The sequence below is a fragment of the Melopsittacus undulatus genome, chromosome Z, assembly GCF_012275295.1.
Source record: "Melopsittacus undulatus isolate bMelUnd1 chromosome Z, bMelUnd1.mat.Z, whole genome shotgun sequence".
Lineage (NCBI taxonomy): Eukaryota > Metazoa > Chordata > Aves > Psittaciformes > Psittaculidae > Melopsittacus > Melopsittacus undulatus.
In genome coordinates this window covers 35,869,560-35,888,503 of record NC_047557.1, presented here as the reverse complement: position 1 = coordinate 35,888,503, position 18,944 = coordinate 35,869,560, and the positions used below count along the sequence as shown (strand labels likewise).

At 38.9% G+C, this 18,944-nt stretch overlaps 1 protein-coding gene across 1 annotated transcript in view; it reads left to right on the top strand.

Annotated features, from left to right (window-relative positions):
* Positions 1-14,496, top strand: part of SLC24A2 (solute carrier family 24 member 2) — a 115,375-nt gene extending 100,879 nt beyond the window's left edge. The window contains exons 8-11 of the mRNA XM_034072843.1: positions 5,426-5,554; positions 11,945-12,034; positions 12,440-12,606; positions 14,247-14,496. Of these exons, the coding sequence (XP_033928734.1) occupies positions 5,426-5,554; positions 11,945-12,034; positions 12,440-12,606; positions 14,247-14,496 (636 nt within the window). The remainder of the gene's footprint in view (positions 1-5,425; positions 5,555-11,944; positions 12,035-12,439; positions 12,607-14,246) is intronic.
* Positions 14,497-18,944: the final 4,448 nt, after the last annotated feature.

Here is an 18,944-nt window from a genome sequence, read left to right as displayed (position 1 = left end):
GAGTCTGGTGTCACCAGAAGAATTCTGGGGCTTTTGATAATGCGTTGGCCTATATGATGCCAGACCTGCTGGCAACAGTGTACACCTGTCTCAAAGAGGGAAAAGGAGCTTTGCACAGGAGTTAGCAGGGCTCATTGAAAGAGCTTTATATTGGATTTGAAGGGGGGAAGGCATAAAACCAAGCTTGCTGGATATAAGCCTGGGGGTGGCATGACAGTGCTTTGAGGAATGGGGTGCTAGCTGGGTCCTTGGTTCTGCTCCACCATGTGCCAAGCACACTGGAGCACATTTGAAATGTGCCTGTACTAATGTGCACAGCACCCTGGCCACCTCAGTGAAGGCAGGAATGGAGATGCAAGGTTTGTAGATGTGTTAGAAACAACAGCATCTGAGAACAGTCACACAAGAATTAAGTCTTCTTTCCCACAAAAGATGGCAGAATCAGTAGCCCAACTGAAGTGCATCTACACTAATGCACACAGCATGGACAGCAGGCAGGAGCTGGAAGTCATTGTGCAGCTCGAAAACTATGATGTAGTTGCAATTGTGAAAACATGGTGGCGTGCCTCATACAACTGGAGTACTGCAGTGGATGGCTATGAACTCTTCAGAAGGGATAGGCAAGAGAGGGAGAGGTGGTGGAATAACACTGTATGTTAGAAGGTGTTTTGGCTGTCTAGAGCTGGATGATGGATAAGAATCAGGGGAAAAGTCAGTAAGGCAGAAATCATTATAGAACCTAAATTTAACTTCTTCCACAGAACCACATTGCAGACCACTCAGCCAGGGTGAAGAGACAAATTAAATATTCTATAAGGAGCTGAAATAAATCTCACGATTGCTAGCCCTTGTTCTCATGGGTGACTCCATCTTACCATATGTCTGCTGAAAATACAATGCAGCAAAGAGGAAACAGTCTAGAAGGCTCCTGGGGTTTGTTGAAGACAACTTTCTGACCCAGGTGGTGAGGGAACTAAATAGAGAAGGAGGCCATCTTAGGTATAGCACACATTCAATGATACATTTTGATTCTTGTAGACCTAAAGAGCAGGGGAGGCAGCAGAACTACTGCCCTGGACTTCCCTGAGTGCCTGTGTCTGGCCATTGCCAGAAACAAAATATTGGTGTAAATGCCCCTCTGATCTGACTTACTGTAGCTGTTTCTTTTTTTTTTAGTCCAGTCAGTCTCACCATATTATAAAAAATTGTTGAAATCTTCCACTACTTTATCGTCTCCCACTTCCTCTAAATAATTTCTTATCTACCAGACATCAAGCTTTAAATGCAGCCTTGGAAAAGGTCTTCAGGTGGTCATGCTGCTTAAGAAAAAGTGATACTGGTGCCAGTCATTTTTGTAAGAAAGAGTACTGATAGTTTAATGACTATCTAGAACACTTAGAATTAATGCAGTTTATATTAATATAAGTAAACTGTTTCATTCTATATTCATTAGCGTATTTTGGACAATCCTTTTAGACAAGTCTGAAATGGACTTGGATATGTAGGAGAACCATGATTGTCTATATAGCATCAGGTTTTACTATAATATGACCTGTGGTTTCGTGGCAGCAGTTTATTTGGGTTCACATTAAACTTTGTGTATATATCAGAGTTCATAATGTCAACTAATGCAGCTTTCCTTACGTTCATTCCAGTATCTTTAAACCTAGTTAATTACAAAGTGATAGCAGGGAATGAATTTTGGGGTAGGACTCATTTGTGTGTAGATGGGTAGGTACTACCATATGAGCTGGCCTAGAGAAAATGAGATTATTGCATAGTGGTGTTTCATAAACAAGCAGAATATTCTGCCCTTCTGACAGAGCATGTGAAGGTAAGGGATAAACCTGAAGATATCTAAAACCTGAAGATATCTAAAATGGCACCACAATATGGGTGTTTTGGCAGCTGGATTCCAGTGTGTATGTCATGTCATCATTATGCTTGTCTTAGCATTGCAGAAGAGAATTGTGCATCATTTGACCAATGCAAATACTGAGTTTTCATCATAAGATGAAAATAAATAAAAATGTAGTTTCAGTATGATGTAGTTTAAGCCCAGCTGGTAACTCAGAACCACCTCGCCTTCTTCTTTGCCACTGCTCCCAGCAGGATGGGGAAAACCAAAACAATGTAAATCCCACGGGTTAAGATAAGAACAGTCCAGTAACTAAGGTATAACACAAAATCACTTCTGCTACCACCAATAATAATAATAATAATGATAAAGGAAATAACAAGGGAAGAGAATATAAAACTAAAAGGAGAAAAGGCAAAAAAACCTGATAAAATACAAGTGATGCACAGTACAATTGCTCACCACCCGCTGGCTAATACCCAGCCTGAATCCAGCAGCAATCTGGCCTTCTGGGTACTTCCCCCTTGTTTGTGTACTGGGCATGACGCACTGTGGTATGCAATACCCCTTTGGTTAGTTTGGGTCAGGTGTCCTGTCTGTGTTTCCTCACAGCTTCCCATGCCTTTCCTCACTGGCAGAGCAGGAGAAACTGGAAAGTCCTTAATCAGCATATGGGCTGCTTAGCAACAACTAAAAAAATCAGTGTGTTACCAGCATTCAGTTCTCAGACTGAAGTAAAAAACACAGCACTGCACCAGCTACTAGGAAGGAGAAAAACAACTGTTACAGCTGAACCCAGGACAAAGTAATAGTTTCTACAAACTCCGAGAATGCATATTCAGTATTACGTTGCAGATAGGCTGGAGACAGGGACAGTGCACACTATCTCTACCATAAATCTGTGCTAAGTCATTTTGTGTCACTGTCCACAGCATGACACCCACATTTGTGTGATTTTATAGTTGCCAAAATTATTTCCCTTTCATATCTTCAGCCTCAGTGAATAGTTCAGTATTGCTTTGAAATTCATGGAAGCTAGATTTACAAATATGTTGAAGTTCCTTACTCATTTTTGGAAGGTCAACTTTTGAAAATCAGATGCTTATTCTAAGTTAGAAAATAGGAAATGGAGATCTAGACTGTAGCATCTGTAATGCATCCTGCAGTTAGACTAGCAAGAAAAAGGGTTTTGCCCTACTACACTGTGAACTCAATTTTGTACTTATATTTAGAGAACGGTTGTCTCAGGAAGACAAATGAAGCAGTACAACCTGAAGGTGAAAAGAACTCAAACAGATGGATTAAGGTTTCTTAGGAGACATCTGGCAATCTCCATATGTAATTGTGGTCCTTTGCTGCATCCACTCATGTTGCCTGTGTTCTTGTGCTAGCCCAATGCTGTTTGACACAGACACAAGACCAGAATGAGGCCAAGTGTTGAAACAACTGGCACAGTACTGCATGAACAATCTTAAGTATTAATTTCCATACATTTTGCACAATCAAACTAATGTAAAGCTTTTAATTGTGATTAAATACAGTTTTTAATCATGGCTAGTCTCTTAAAGATGGCAATTCAGGAAGTACTTTTTCACTCAGTGATGTATGAAGCAGTCATTTGTGCAGCTTTATTCCAGCTGAGTCCGCTGTTTGAATTATACACAGGCCACTTAGAAAGAGTTTCCGAGGCAACCCTTCAATCCGTCCTTTTGTGCTCAAATTTTACCTCAGTCATCATATTTCAGAGCTGAGCATCGACCTCAGATTGGTTCTGCCACTCCAACAGCATCTACCACAATGGAAAAGGAATTTTTTTGGTTTTCAGGAAGTAGCCCCACAAAATCCCACACCAGCCTGATCCCCCAGAAGTGAAGCTTCACCAGATTGCAGCTGTGAAATACAGATCATCTGCCCTCTTTGGTAAAGAGCTGAAAGTTAAAGGCAAAAGCTAGCTTCTTAAGCTGCTCAGGAGCTTCTTAAGTACTGTGAGGAGTGTGATAAATTTTGCCTATGTACTTTTTAAGATCTTCTAATGATTATACCTATTATGATCTGTTCGCTCAACTGTTGTCTTGCAAGCATACAACTTGGGAGTTTCAGAAGGTGTAGGGGTGAACAAAATACTGTCTTCTGTTGACATCTACACTGGACTGCTAAAGTAGCTGCAGCTTGTCAATGTGCTAAGAGGTAAATAGGGATTTGCTTCCAGTCCATAAATATCAAGTGATACAGTCATGATGTAAGGGCCTGAGCTAAGATTTTGGCTTGCTTCTGTGGTTACTGATTAGTTCAGGTAGTTGAGTAGTTGAACATTTTAGGAGCTCATAATAGTTGCATAATTAAGACTAGTTCTTCAATCAAAATCAGCAGTAAGTAGAAAATGTCACAATACCAACATGTGGTGACATTTCATTGATAATGCTTTGCTTAGAAAAAAATAGCTGATGTGGTGATTCAAATGACTGCTTCTCATAGCATTGTCATCAGGCTTATGTAAACAATCTTAAGATCAGGCAATAGCTGACAAGAAACTTATTATAAATATTACAAAAAATAATAAAAAGGTAAAAAAAAATAATATAAATCTGTGGGAAGAATAACTTGCACACTGCAGGGAGGACTGAATTATCAATTATTAACTTTTTCTAAAAGTAGAAAATTAGAGTATTCCCAAACATATACCTCATGTTCTCAAACAAAACCAGTTTTCACCAGGTACTCTCTTCTGGACTTTTAGCTTTCACTGAGCTCTCTAGGAATCTTTCCACAGGCTCAGTAGGGTTTGCATTACATGCATCTAATGAAAGAATCACTTAGACCATTTTTTCTGGAGCCTTATTCTGTAGTATAAGTTAGATCCACGTGGGATTCTCTTAAAAGTTCAAAAGTAATCTAATATGTACACCCAAAAGGTTGAATCATGCTCACTTTGTTTTCTTTTTGTGGCAGTCTGAGAGGGCTCCATTTTATTATCAGAAGCAGCCTAAGGAAAGAGAAGTTCATGGTAGCCAAAATGTTTTCAATTGTCAGAGAAGGTCCCTGTACACCTATGCTGTAATAATGGTGGCAGGTGAATGGCATACATGTAAAAGGAGACTAGAGATTGATGAGAAAATCAGTTACACAAACAGGAGAGGGATGTCTTTCCTGCAGTTTTAGCACCAAGTTATTAAAAAGACTGCTATATTATGGCTAGTCAGGCTCAGGCTGGAGATAAGGAAAAAGCCTTTTCCCTAAGAGAACAGCCTAGTAGTGGAGCTGGTGGAGTGGTGGAGCTGAGGCTCAGGGAGCCTGAGGAGGTCTCTTTCTCTAGAGACCAGCATCACAGTCAGCATAGCTGCAAATGGCCATCCTCAGGCAGCCTGTGCAGCAGGGATACCTCATGGTCTGGCCAAAATATTTTTACTCTGTCCTAGTTAATGTTGTTAGGTAGGTGTGGTGGTAATTCAGTGTTTTCAGACCCATGGGTTCTCACCAAAGCAGCACAGTCCTCAGGACTCCTGTTTAAACAGACCCTAACCTCATTCATCCACTTTAATATTCTACTCACTGTGGCTTTTCTTACAGAATGAAGAGGATGAGGACCAGCCTCTTAGCCTGGCCTGGCCTGACACCCCACGCAAGCAGCTCACCTACCTTCTTGTATTACCCATTGTTTTTCCATTGTGGGTTTCACTCCCAGATGTCAGAAATCCTGTAAGTAACTGTCATTGTATGTCAGTATGTTTTGCACAAGAGAGTGGCTCTCTATCTAAATCCCAGAAATGGACTGTAGTGGATTTATGTTAAACTAGAGATAATGACTTTTTTTGATAGTTTCTTCTTTGAAGAAGAGGTCACAAGATCAGTCTTCAGATCTTCACATGGGTGGCTATGGGCAACTGGTTAGTAATAGCTCTATAAAGGTTGCTATTCATATGCACTAATATTTTATGATACAAAGTGAAAGCTCTTGAAACTTCTTTAGGGCCTTCACATTGGCATTCCTAGATCCCTACTGAATATCACATAATTGATGATGAAGTCTGTGCATTTCCAGTGCACTAAAAAGTATAAGTGGAAAGATTTTAGTCTGTCTAAATTTTCTCTATGTTTCAAAAGTAATGAATATTCTTTTATATGAATGTTTTACTAGACCTTTCTCTTCTATTCATTATCTTCTAATCTTTATACTAGAACAAGATACGTAAGTCCTTCTGTGTGGAAAATACTTGCTAGCTTTGTCCCAGACACAGCTTTACATAGTTTAAGACTGATTACTGATACAAATGACTTATTGTTATAAATTCTTACCACTTCCATATTAACATATATAAAGAGACCAGACTGGGGAGAATCATAGAAAGTAAAAGATAAAAAGTCAAGAACTGAAAAAATCCTTTTGTAGTTTTCTAATCACTTTTCCTATCTGTATCAAAAAATGGATTTTAAATTGCTGCAAGAAGGGATGTGCAGTGTATAAGGTTATAAATCAACACCCTTAATTCTTTTTCCATACTCACACACACGCAAAAAGTTTCCCATAGCACACACTGAAAAACTGCAAATCACTGCAAGAATCAAGCTAAAATAAGAATCTGATTTGGTTTTAGATAAAGGTTTCTGACATTCTCCTTTCCAGTCTTTAAGCTTTCTTCAAGTTTTCAGTCAACTTTAGTAAACATTTCTTGTCTGGTAGCACACAGAGCATACTTAATGAATTCTAAGATTGTTTATTTCTGTATCTATGCCCTCATTTTATTACTCAAACCCATCCCTGTATTTTCTTTCATAGTTTGGCCCAAAGTGAACAAGTGCTGCTAAGAAATAATTATGTGCATTATTTTGTATTTTGAAAATCTGAAGTTGACATCAATAGACATGTAGCTTTGTCCAATATTCTGTACTGTACAAATGAGAATAGTAGTGGTTTTGTAAAGTGATAGCTCAAGAAGCTGCATGCAATTGTGTGATGCATTTGATTATTAACAATAGTATTGTTCACAAGACTTGCATGCTGGCATCCTACAACTAAAATATCCTGCTATAACACAAAAGATAAGCCCAGATACGTCAATGTCAACAGAGTTTTAAAATTTCATTCACTGAAAGGAATAGCTTTTTATACAGAAGTAAAAGAAATGCAGTTTGTGGTTACATGTAGTAATAACCGAAGAGGTAACAGGCTGTATCAGTATGACAAGCTGCTTACTTTTAACATTGCTGTGAAATAATTAACCAGACGGTTGCATAAACCGTCTAACTTTTCAAGGATACTTCATTAGTGTGTTTATCTGTGAAGTATTCTCACTTATGCCTGGGTGCCATCCCTGTTATTCCCTTTCTAAAAGAAACAAAACCTAGTAACACAGCTCAGCATGTGCATCTGAAAACAACTTTTCATGAAACTTGTGAGGCCAAAGTTAAACCTAAAATAATACTTCAGTAGATTTTGTAGGCCTGTCATCAGGGGCTTGTTTTGCAAATGTGGTAATTTTAGTCAGAAACCCAAATTGTGCATCAGGACGTTCAGATTAGCATGTGGGTATACAAAATGAACACTTGTGTGCTATATACTGATTAGAGAGACCATATGGAGCCTTTGACATTCTCTGTGGGAGTCCAGTTTTCAAAAATGAGTTCTCCTTTCTTCCTAGAGTCTCTTTCCTAAAGTATGTTTTATCTGCACATAATGAAGATGGTTTGACTGCATTTACTTGTACTATACCAAGCTATATTTACATCCATGAGACCCAGAAGCTTTAGAAATATTGTTTAATACACAAGTCTCCAGTTACAAAGTTAGCAAAGTCCTTGCCTCCTTACGTTCTTGTGCACATATATGCAGGTTTTTATACACTTAGAGTAGATTATGCGTTAGTTCAACTAACAACTGATTCGACAGCTGGCATGTTTTAATGGGTGTTTAGTGCCTTAATCATACCTGCTTGCATTAAGCCACTATATATTAAAATCCTTACTATAACATCAATAATGTTTCTGGCAGTACACCAGGAGTAGGTGTGCCTTGGGGAAATTTGTACCTGACTTTTTGTTCAGGTGTTTCGAACAACAGCAGGTATTTTTCCTGAACTAATAGCTTATTTCCCCAGTGCCTCTGTAAAGGCCACAGACATTAACTGTCCCACCTCCTGCAGTAAGGGCTAAGGAAAATTGACACAACCAAGGTGGCCCTGTTGGTCAGTGGCAGATATTGAGCACCACCTCTGTTATAATAGCCATGCTGTGTTGTCCATCCCTTTATGTTACAGGCCATAAAAATGGCCATAGGAGCTGTAGTCCTGCTGTCACAGGACCTGTATGGGGCAATTTGTTGTAACCCTGCAAATTTCCATTACCAACAAGGAGGAAGGACTTACATGAACTCTTGTTGCCATACAGGGATGCACTGTTACCAAGGGGAAAAGGACAAGATGTTCCTGCACAGATCCAGTTACAGAAGCAGGTTCTGAGTAAACAGATTTAAGCACTGTCAAGTATGAAAGAAAAATCAAAGCTTGAATGCAAATAAATTTATGTGGGAGACAAACATTCATTCAGGTTAAAGTAGATGATAATACTGGCTAACAATAAGATAGACACTTTGCAAATTATTAAGCACTATTTTTTAGTATCAGGCTCTTAGAAGAAAAACCTTCATACTTGAAATATTCGTGTTACTTAAAGTCCTGTTTTCAGACACACATGACATCAATACAGAAATGTACCAAGTGTCCTTGAGATTACTAATAGACAGGAACAGTACCAATCTGACCAAACTAATGTGAAACTACAAAATTATTTCTCTTCTGTTAAAAGAGAATAGCATATGAACAGAATCAGACATGGCTTTTTCTCATTTGTCTGTTACCATGACCACAACAAAACCAAATGGTAATACATTGGGCTCTCTGTCTTTATAAAGCAACCATGACAACAAGAAAAGGTGAAGAGAGGGGTTGCTGTCTGCTGTCTCTGACTAATTCTTCCAGAAAAATGCTTGGAACTAACATGTCTTTATATTTCCAAGAACTAGGGAGTTGCAAAGAGGTAAATCTTGAGAAAATGCTGTCATTAGTTGCAAAACAAGCGTGATTATTATTATATTCTGGAAAAAAAAAAAAAAAAAACATAAAAATCCATCATCCAATAAAGAATCAGCATTCTGATTACTGCTTTTTAAAAGTTTCATCTATATGTAAATGTCCTGGGTTCAGCTGTAACAGCTGTTTTTCTACTTCTTTGTAGCTGGTGCAGTGCTGTGTTTTGGCTTTAGTCTGGGAACAATGCTGGTAACACACTGATGTTTTAGTTGTTGCTAAGTAACGCTTACTCTGATCAAGGACTTTTCAGTCTCTTACGCTCCGCCAGTGAGGAGGGGCACAAGAAGCCGGGAGGGAGCAGAGACAGTACACCTGACCCAAACTAACCAAAGGGGTATTCCATACCACAGCACGTCATGCCCAGTATATAAACTGGGGGGAGGTACCCAAAAGGCCAGATTGCTGCTGGATTCAGGCTGGGTATCAGTCGGCAGGTGGTGAGCAATTGTGTTGTGCATCACTTGTGTTTATTGTTTTCTTTTCCTTTTCCCCCTTTTAGTTTTATATTCTCTCCTCTTGCTATTTTCCTTATCATCATTATTATTATTGGTGGTAGCAGTAGTAGTTTTGCATTGTACCTTAGTTACTGGACTGTTCTTATCTCAACCTGTGGGGTTTACATTCTTTTGATTCTCCTCCCATCCCACTGGGAGTGCAGGGGAAGAGGAGGGGGAGTTAGCTGCTGTGTGGTTCTGAGTTACTGGCTGGGATTAAATCGTGACAGCAAATTATACAGCAGCACCTATGGAGCCCATTCTTGATTTAATCACCTGTAGTATGTACAAGCTTTAAATTTTGCCCTTCTGGAGTTAAATGTTCCACCTTTTAAAATAGGTAATTAGACTTCTAAGCCTTTTAAGTACTCTTAGTCTTGAACCACTGCTCATCAGGTAAGTTTACTGGGAGAGGACTAAGACAGGCTAGGAATACACATGATGCAAAGTTACCGACTTGTCATTCTTAGCCATCCAAATTCTGTGAGTGTCTCACTCAGGCAAGGTCCTGTTATTTTGCAAGAACCATTTGGTATATATATTCACACTTACAGACAGCCACTACTGTCCAGTACAGCTCTTGCTGTATTAGTTTTACATAAGCCAATGTGTGCTAATATCTTGAGTGTTGTATGGTGATTACTCAAATTGCATTGATAGGAGGTGCTCTGTGTAGATTTTGTGACCGGTTGCAACAAACTTATAATTTCATCATCTCTTTCACCGCATGTGTTGCCAGAAAATCACAGCTTTTAGAAAGAGGACAAAAAATGTTGAAAGTGGAGAGAGGTGGCTACTAAGAATGGTGAAAAAGAAGTGCTAGCTGTTTGGTTAAAAAAAAAAAAAAGAAAGAAAGAAAATACTAGCCAGATTCATTTATTCCTTCCAGCCTCAATTCTACTCACACTGGTGTCAGACCACTAAGAGCCAATTTGTGTTCCTTCCAAATCATGTTCCTTTTCAGACTAGGGTCTTCTCTTCCACAGTGTATATGAAGTTTTGATTTGAAAATGATAAGTACATCTGAGTAGGTTTAGACACCAGAAGCTCATCATCAGATTTTTTGATTCGATAAAGATTTAGAACTCTGATTTGAAAAATTAAATGGTTGCTCTGTAAAGAGTTAAGAAGGATTTAAGAAGCAGGTCAACCAAAGTAGCCTGGGACATCTCTAGAAACAGTGCTTGTGACAGTAATAGAATTTATAGATGTATAAAAGGAAAAGGATATTTCCAGGTGCCACTGGGGCTATTTGTGCCTTTATTTAAAGATAATTAATTTAAGACACCTACTGGAATGATTTTCTTACTCCAACAGAAGTTTAATTTTTTATTTATGTGTAAGGGAGTTTCAGAGTGTTGTTAAATCTATTTCGTATTTAGTGTGTTTGTGCGCATATTGAGTTGTGGAATTGTATAGGTCATGTTAGTGTTTATGAGCTCAGGAGGGCATTGAGCATTAGGTAAAGCTCCCCCAGGGAGTAAGTGCTCTCACAGCTGCACCTGCTGCTAGGGCAGATATGGACCTTCTAAGTGTCCAGTCCTGTTGGCGAGTGTGCACAACTGCTATTGCTGACTTTCACCTTTTTCCCATTAGTAATGACCTCATTTCAGTCCATTTACATTAGCAGAGTCTACACAGTTTCAGTGGGCTGCGAACCAGCCTTGCTCTTTTCTGGTTCTGCTAACAGAGTCTCATTCCTGCATGACTAGGTCTTTAACAACCAGCCCAATTCACTGAGCACCTCTTACTCCTCAGGGACCCATGCTGATCAGTTCCTAAACATTAGGTTGTTCTCTATAAATGACTCCTGTGTCTGTTACACAAGAAAAGATGGCTGTACAGCTCTCTAAAAAAAGAGAGAGGTTTATCATTACTTGAGAAAACTGAATCAGTAAAAGCCAAATGGTATTTTCTCTCCAAAAGTCGTGTTTGGGAAAAGCCCTGCAGTCCTGTCTGCTGTCACACACCTAGGAATGACACCTAGGATAATGTGTCTGCTGGTGCTGCAGGGATATGTTGTGCAATAGAGAGAGGTACAGGCAAGGTGTGCTGCCCCAAAACTGAAGGGCCCTCTGTAGCAAAAAGTGGAAGTGAATTTAGTGAGGAATTAACAGGAAAAGGTAGCTCAGGATTGAGCAGCAGCTGGAACAAGTATTCAAACTGGTATAATTTACTTCCAAAATCAGTCCTACTGGTTATTCGTGAAAACCTGTAGTACTCTAGTAGCGGCACATCAGAACTTGTCTGGGGTAAGGATCTGTGTTCAGGTCAGTGCCCATAAGGACTGTGGTTTCATTCAAGACTGGTAGCATCCATTCTTAGTGCAAATTTTGTTTTAAACACTAATTGGATTTAGACAGTGATTGCCTTGTACAGTACTGCAGTTGTGTTTCCTTCCTTTAGTAGTTAACTTGATCTCTTTTTGTTATGTTCTGAGAAACAAATGAAAGTGCAGCATGTCATCCTTCAACATAGGTGTTCACTGTCTGTCTTTGTTTCTGTTTCAGAAATCAAGAAAATTTTTTCCTATCACATTTTTTGGCTCTATCAGCTGGATTGCATTTTTTTCTTACTTAATGGTCTGGTGGGCGCATCAGGTAAGGAGGTAACACTGGTACAAAATACAAGCCCTGCATTGTGTTTTGCACTGTGAGACATCATTTGAAATCAGAGTCCATCATCTGTTGCATGCTGAGTAGTGCTTTATTTTTGGAACTGCAACCATGGATGAAGTAAATTACTACTCAGAAAATGAAAAGAGGTTCAGAGAACTGTGGTTGTCTTGACCGTAGGGCTTGATCATTCTGGTAACGTCAGAGCCATCAGCAACTGCTTGTCTGTACCTACTGGTTCTATTTGACAGTCTTTCTCCTGAAACATGTAGAAATCTGTGAATATGAATAATTCTTCAATCTTGCCTGTATTATCCAGGTGATATTGTTAAATAATAATAATTATTATTACTATTGTTGTTATTTTCTGGGTTTGCTTAAACCCTTTAGGTTGGAGAGACCATTGGTATTAGTGAAGAAATCATGGGACTGACTATTCTAGCTGCTGGCACATCCATTCCTGACCTTATTACCAGTGTTATTGTCGCCCGCAAAGGTCTGGGGGACATGGCTGTATCCAGTTCTGTTGGAAGCAACATATTTGACATCACAGTGGGGTAAGTCCTACAGCAAGAAAATTGTCTATTTTAACAAGTCTTTTGTTCTTAGCATGTTGCTGTGGTTTTGCCAAGGTGTTGCCTACAACAGTTGATGCTGAAAAGTGATGCCACTGAAGCTGAAAATGAAGAATGGTGCAAATATGAAATGGATGTTACTGTGCTAAGTTCTCAAAAGTTTATAGACATTTGCATGACAGAATTATTACAAGTTTGTTGCCTAATTCACTCTTTGATACACTGATTCACAGCAGCTCTAGCATAATAATGTGTGGCATGTGGTTGGCATTCAGATTCTGTTTTGACTTTTTGAGATCGAGTTAGAGGAGGTCCAGAAATGTTGTGATCGATGCCTCAGTGTTTCAAAAACATGCAGGAAATATACAGACAAACTCTGTCTTTATTCCCACATTTCCATCTTCAATACAGGAATAGAGGCACCGAGAATCATGTCCATACTCTCAGTTTCTCCATCTTTGATTTTTGTTTCCTATCACACATGCAGGAGATCAGATCTAGTCATAGTCACAGTTTCAAGCAGCCTAGTCAGGTCATTATTTTTTGCTGCTGAAAATGTACAAGCAACTGCACATTGTACCATTGTAACTGCACATCTAACTGAAGTTAGAGTGGATTGTAAATGGCTTTTTTACTCTGTCAGCTAATGGCAGTACCTTTGGACACAGCATTAAAAATGGGCTACTTTTTTCTATTAATCCAGAAGCATCAGAACTACAAAATCTACATGGTGCATTGCAAAAATTTTCTGGTTTGCCATGCCTTCTTAATTTTCTTAAAATTTGTAGTCTTCCTGCCAGTATAAATGTGCTTGTTCTGTACCCATCTGCTAGACCTGGGTATTTACAGAAGAAATGGCACAGTTGAGCTGTAGTCTGGTGTAGTTAGTATTGAAGCTGTAACAAATTACTCTCTCTTGAACTGCTTATTCAACGGTTGAATGCTCTGAGCTTCTGACAGCCCTCTTTATGCTTCCTAAGCCTGCTAAGCTCTGAACAGTGGCTTAAATATTTATTTCAGCTTGACATCTTCCAGAGGGATGTTGCCTTGTTCTGTGGCATCAGAAATAAGAAATGTGATGACAGCAAATACAGAAATAGAAATTAAGCTGGAGTTCAGTTGAAATTCAGATTTTACGTAGGTTTATACCGTAAATATGGATCAAAGCTTTTATAGGACAAAGTGGGGGACAGTGCCTTACAAAGTGATGGTTCTTTGTGGGAAGGATGTGTCTTTATCTGACCTACTGTCCCATCACAGACTCTTGGAAAGAGAGTGTAAGTAGTTCTTACACAGATGGTCTGAAATCTAGAAACAAATGAAAGGGGTCTTCCTGATCAAAGACAGGATTCCAGATGATTTGACGGCCAAGGGAAATATAATTCACCAATGTAACTAACTGGTGGAAGAGTAGAGAGCCTAAATCCTGTGTATTCTCCTTGGGAACCATGAGCAAGTTAACAAATCAGATTTGTGTACATATTAGAAGAGTTGAAACTCTTCCTGCCTCTCTTTCTGCAGGAAGCCTCTGGTGGTATTTTGAAGTGCCCCCAGAAGCTTTTTTTGTGACTTTTCCTGCACCTCTGCAATGTTTCACTTTTTTTTTTTTAATTTCTTAACAGCCTGCCTCTTCCATGGCTCCTGTATGCTGTCATTAACAGCTTTGCCCCGGTGACAGTCAGCAGCAACGGTCTGTTCTGTGCAATTGTCCTGCTTTTCATCATGCTGCTCTTTGTCATTCTCTCGATTGCTTTCTGCAAGTGGAGGATGAATAAGATCCTGGGTTTTCTCATGTTTGGGCTTTATTTTGTGTTCCTGATTGTCAGTGTCCTCCTAGAGGACAAAGTGATCCAGTGTCCTGTCTCCATCTAGCGAAAAATGCTGTTTTGAGGAAAAAAAAAAGAAAAAAAAAAAAAAAAAATAAAAAACAAACAAAAAAACCTTAATAAAACAGCCAAAACCAAACAAAAAAAAAAAAAAACAAACCAAAACCACAAACCAAAACCCTTCCCTCATCCAAACCCACATATATTTATTTAAATATATATATACATGAATATGAAACAGCAAAAACCCACAATGGAAAGTTTCTGTGAGAATAGCCCATGGACTCCTAAATTTCCTCTCACTCATTAAAAGAGAGAAAGAAAGAATAGGATACAAAGGATGGATGCCAGAGCTGAAGAATGACTGCTGTTGGACAGTCCAATCACAAGTGAAGGACTGAGTCCAGCTGCGCTGAGGTTTTCTTTGCTGCAGAGCATCCTCACCACTCAGAACCAGAGCTGCTGCTCATGCATGGAAACAGTGAAAGCTACAGCTTCTCCTGTGTGTACGTACCTATCCACAAAATTCTAATTCTCTGTTTTAGTATACACAGATATACAGTGTGCTCAGTTCTCAAAGCTTTGATCTTGTAAGGGAACATTAATACTAACTTTATGGAAACATCACCCCCACACACCCCCTGGTGTGGGAGCTTTCTGATAAGATGCTAAAACTCCTGAGTGGAAAACAGACACCAAGCGCGTGAGTAGCAGACAGCGGAGAGAAGCAGCTCTTCCTGTAAGTGAATTTATATAATGCGATTTCATCAACGACAGGGTATTTGTAAATAGTTTCATCCTCTGTATAGCAGGTCCGTAAGGGCAATTATCAGGATGTTAATGGTGGTTTATTACATCTTGCAAAACTCGTCAGATTCCAGAAACTCTTGCTCTGGCACTGAAGAGGCCACACTGCCTGGGCCTGGCCATTTTGTGATTAGTGCTGTAACTTGTGCATTTTTTTAACTGCATTCAACGCAATGCAGTGGCAAAGACGAGAATGGGGATACTCTGTCATTAATAGTTACGCAACATGCAGACACCATACAGCTACTGTGTGAACACAACATTTTTTGCAGCAATACAAGCAATAATAATATTCAGATGCTGTTATCATAATGAGTTTGCCTTTACATGCCAGAAGAAAAAGGTTAATTTGCTTATGCATAGTACTTCATATCGAAATTAGAAGTAGTTGAAAAGTGACAGCCTAATTGCTGAAGTAGATATATATTTTATAGTCTTTCACTATTACTTGGAGTGTAAGGACCTTCACAGCTACATATAGCTATTGCTGGAAGAGATTCCCAGCTGATGTACAAAGCTGGAGCAGTTCATATTTGCTCTTATAAATCTTGAAACTAGGTAGGAGAAACTAACAATTTAAATACAGTGGAACTTCAGGAAACATACATAATTATTTTTCAGTATTGCTGAAAGCGTGAGTGTCTGGAGAAACCAAGGAAAGAGTGAAAATACAATATTATTTTACTGAAATCCTGAGAGAAGGAGAAGGTCCCAACCTAGAACAAAAAAAAAAAAAAAAAAAAAAAAAAAGAGAAAGCAACAAAGTGTTTATCTTTCCTGTAGTTTGGATGATTTTAAGAACAAAACAAAAAAAAAGGGGGGGGGGACTGAAACTGGTGTTATGAAAATATTTGTGATAATCGTCATTTGTTTGCTCAAGTCATCTGTGCAGTTCAGAGTTCATGAAATTTCAGCACATTTCTGTGACCTGATTCAGCATTGCTTTGTATTCATATTATGCTCACAATGGCAATGCCATACTCACAGCTGTGTAACAGAAGGCTCAGCACATTTTGTCTTGTCTGTTTTTCTGTGTTCCGTGCTGTTTGCTTCTCATTCATCTCCTTTGTCATTTACTGTTTTCCTGTTATATGTGTTTGCATGTAACAGTATCTGGTTAGATGAGGACTTGACAGAAAACAATGGTAGAGGAAACTAAAAAAAATACATAATAAAATTACTAAATTTTTAATATGTGGTATCATGAAAAAAAAGTAATATAGCAAGAAAACTAGGAGTTACAAAGTCTGCTGCTCATGTCTTGTCCTGTGGTATCAAGTCCTAGTTACATTCAGAATCAGTATTTGATCTTAAACATACGTTTGCAACAACTCTTGCTTCTTAGTGCTGGTTAGTCTGAGATTCTCTCATTGTGAGCAAAAATTTGGCTGTGCATTTAAGATCTTTCATTGCTCCAGAATCCTTACGTGTCTTAACGATTGTGCTGTCCACCTCTGAACATTTGTTTCTGCGGGTGTACACTATGGGAAGACTGAGGGGAGGGTGTATACACACACACCTCTCTCTATGTGTATCTACAGTGCCCTCTACTGACTAGAACAGCAATCTTGCAAAAACAGCTCTAACCCAAATTCTGACCTCAAATGGAACAGGTGTTCCAAAAATACAGAGGTGGCTCCACAGCATAATCTGTTCCGGAAAAGTCATCAAATGCTTTTATTTCAGATGACACAGCTCAAAACAGGTGATCTTTTCCCAAGTGGGCAGAACAAGACAGAGCAAACTAAAAGAGCATTCCAGGATCATGATATTTCTGTGTATGTGGGTGCTTATGATAAAATAAGATGTCCAGATTCGCAGGCCTGACATTTCTAATCAAGAAACCAGGGAAGGGCATGAGTAGAGCTCTGTTCAGGACATTACTCTTTTTCTGTTGGGTTTTTGTTTGTTTGATTGGTTTGGTTTTTAGTTTTTTGTTTTTTCTTTTTTGGGGGGGGGTCTTTTGGTTTGGTTTTTTGTTTGATTTTTGGTTTGGGGGTTTGGGGTTCTTTTGGGGGGAATGGGGTTTGGGTTGGTTTGGGGTTCTGTTTTGACTTTATGGCCAGCAGCACCAGGCTGGTAACGCGGCAAGTAAGATAAAATGCAAAATCAGTTTAAACAGAAAACTCTGTGGCACCGTAACACCTGCAAAAGAACCAATTTTGTACATTGTTTTCGGAAGGGATTTCCAGTAGCATTTGGGTAGGATCGTGGGTCAGATTGCAATTAAAGATTTGCTGCACTAACTTCATTGGAATTAATAAAGAAAATAGCCCCAGCTGTATAAAATACCACTGGAGTTTGAAAAGTGCTCACAGTTTTCCACTAAAAAATAAATGAAAAAAAAAAAAAATCCTGACTTCTCTCTCCAGAAGCCACCATGGTCAAATCTGTAGGGTAAATGCTATAAAACTGTGATAAAGAGAGTGACAAGAAGATGATCTCCTCAAGAACAGGGTTCTTATATAGACATGGCAAAATCTTTCAGCAAGGCTCAGTATAGACTAGATTAACTACTTTACTGAAAGCTAGTGCTTATAGTGCAGATAGGCTCTCTTGAGTCTGTATGCCTCTGCTTATTCATTCCATTGACGTGGCTTTTTTGCATAACCACGAAGCATAAACCACAGTGCGTGACAATGCAGCTTACGTAGATGTCCTTTGCTGTTTGTAATGGCAATGAACCTACTTTGTAATTTCTTAATATGCTACTCTGAAGTAGTTTATGGTCATTGTCACTTATGGTACTGTTGTGTGTGGATATGAAGGTCCACAGTGCAGTAGGTTATATGTGATTAATCCAAGTACTGTATAAAATTAGTAGATGCTTAGAAACATTCTTAGTGTTTGGGTGTTTTTTAAGGGATTATTTCTCTGGTTGTCTCTCATTACGTGTTTTATGAAAACGGGGATATACAGCATTTTTTAATTATTCTTTTTTCAGCAGTAATTCCTTAAGATAGCAACTTGTGGTCCATATAAATTATGTTTTGAATCAAACATAAATCTGTATCAAGTAGATTTATTTAATTTATAACAAAGAAATAATCCCTTCTCCAACAACTGGCCCACTTAAATCCCAAAGATTTCTGCCATTGACTTGGGAAGACACAGATTTTTATTATAGGAGTCCATATTTCATAAATGCATTTGCGTAACAAACATAATTGTCCTGGGATCTATGAGCAAACAGAAAAATTGGATTCACTTGTATTCTTAGAAACCATTTTACCTCTTGTAAATAACAATGACAAAACTAACTGAGAAAGAGGCAATGTTAGTTTCTTTAAGTAGATAATTCTTGTTTTCCTGCTGTTCCTGAGAAGTTTAGTGCAATAACTTGAGCTAGAAAAAGTGATTTTGAGATTAGCAAATGGGATAGCCTGCACTCGGCAGTGTGGAGAAAAGTCCTGCTCCAGCCCTACAACATGTCTGACTGATGTTAAAATTATCCTTCTTGGATCTGTTGCCATCAGTTACAAGAATATCAGTATTGAGTTATCTGTCTGTCATTCACATCAGGACTGAGAGCAATTCTTCCAGATTGAAGTTATCCAGTTCAGTGCCCTCATCAGATACAGAGGTCATATATGGATCACAGTGCTGTAGTCCAGACAAGTCATCCTGTGGATCTGCTGTTGCTACTTGTCAGTGTGTGACATCTCAGGACTTGTCTGCCTGGGTGGG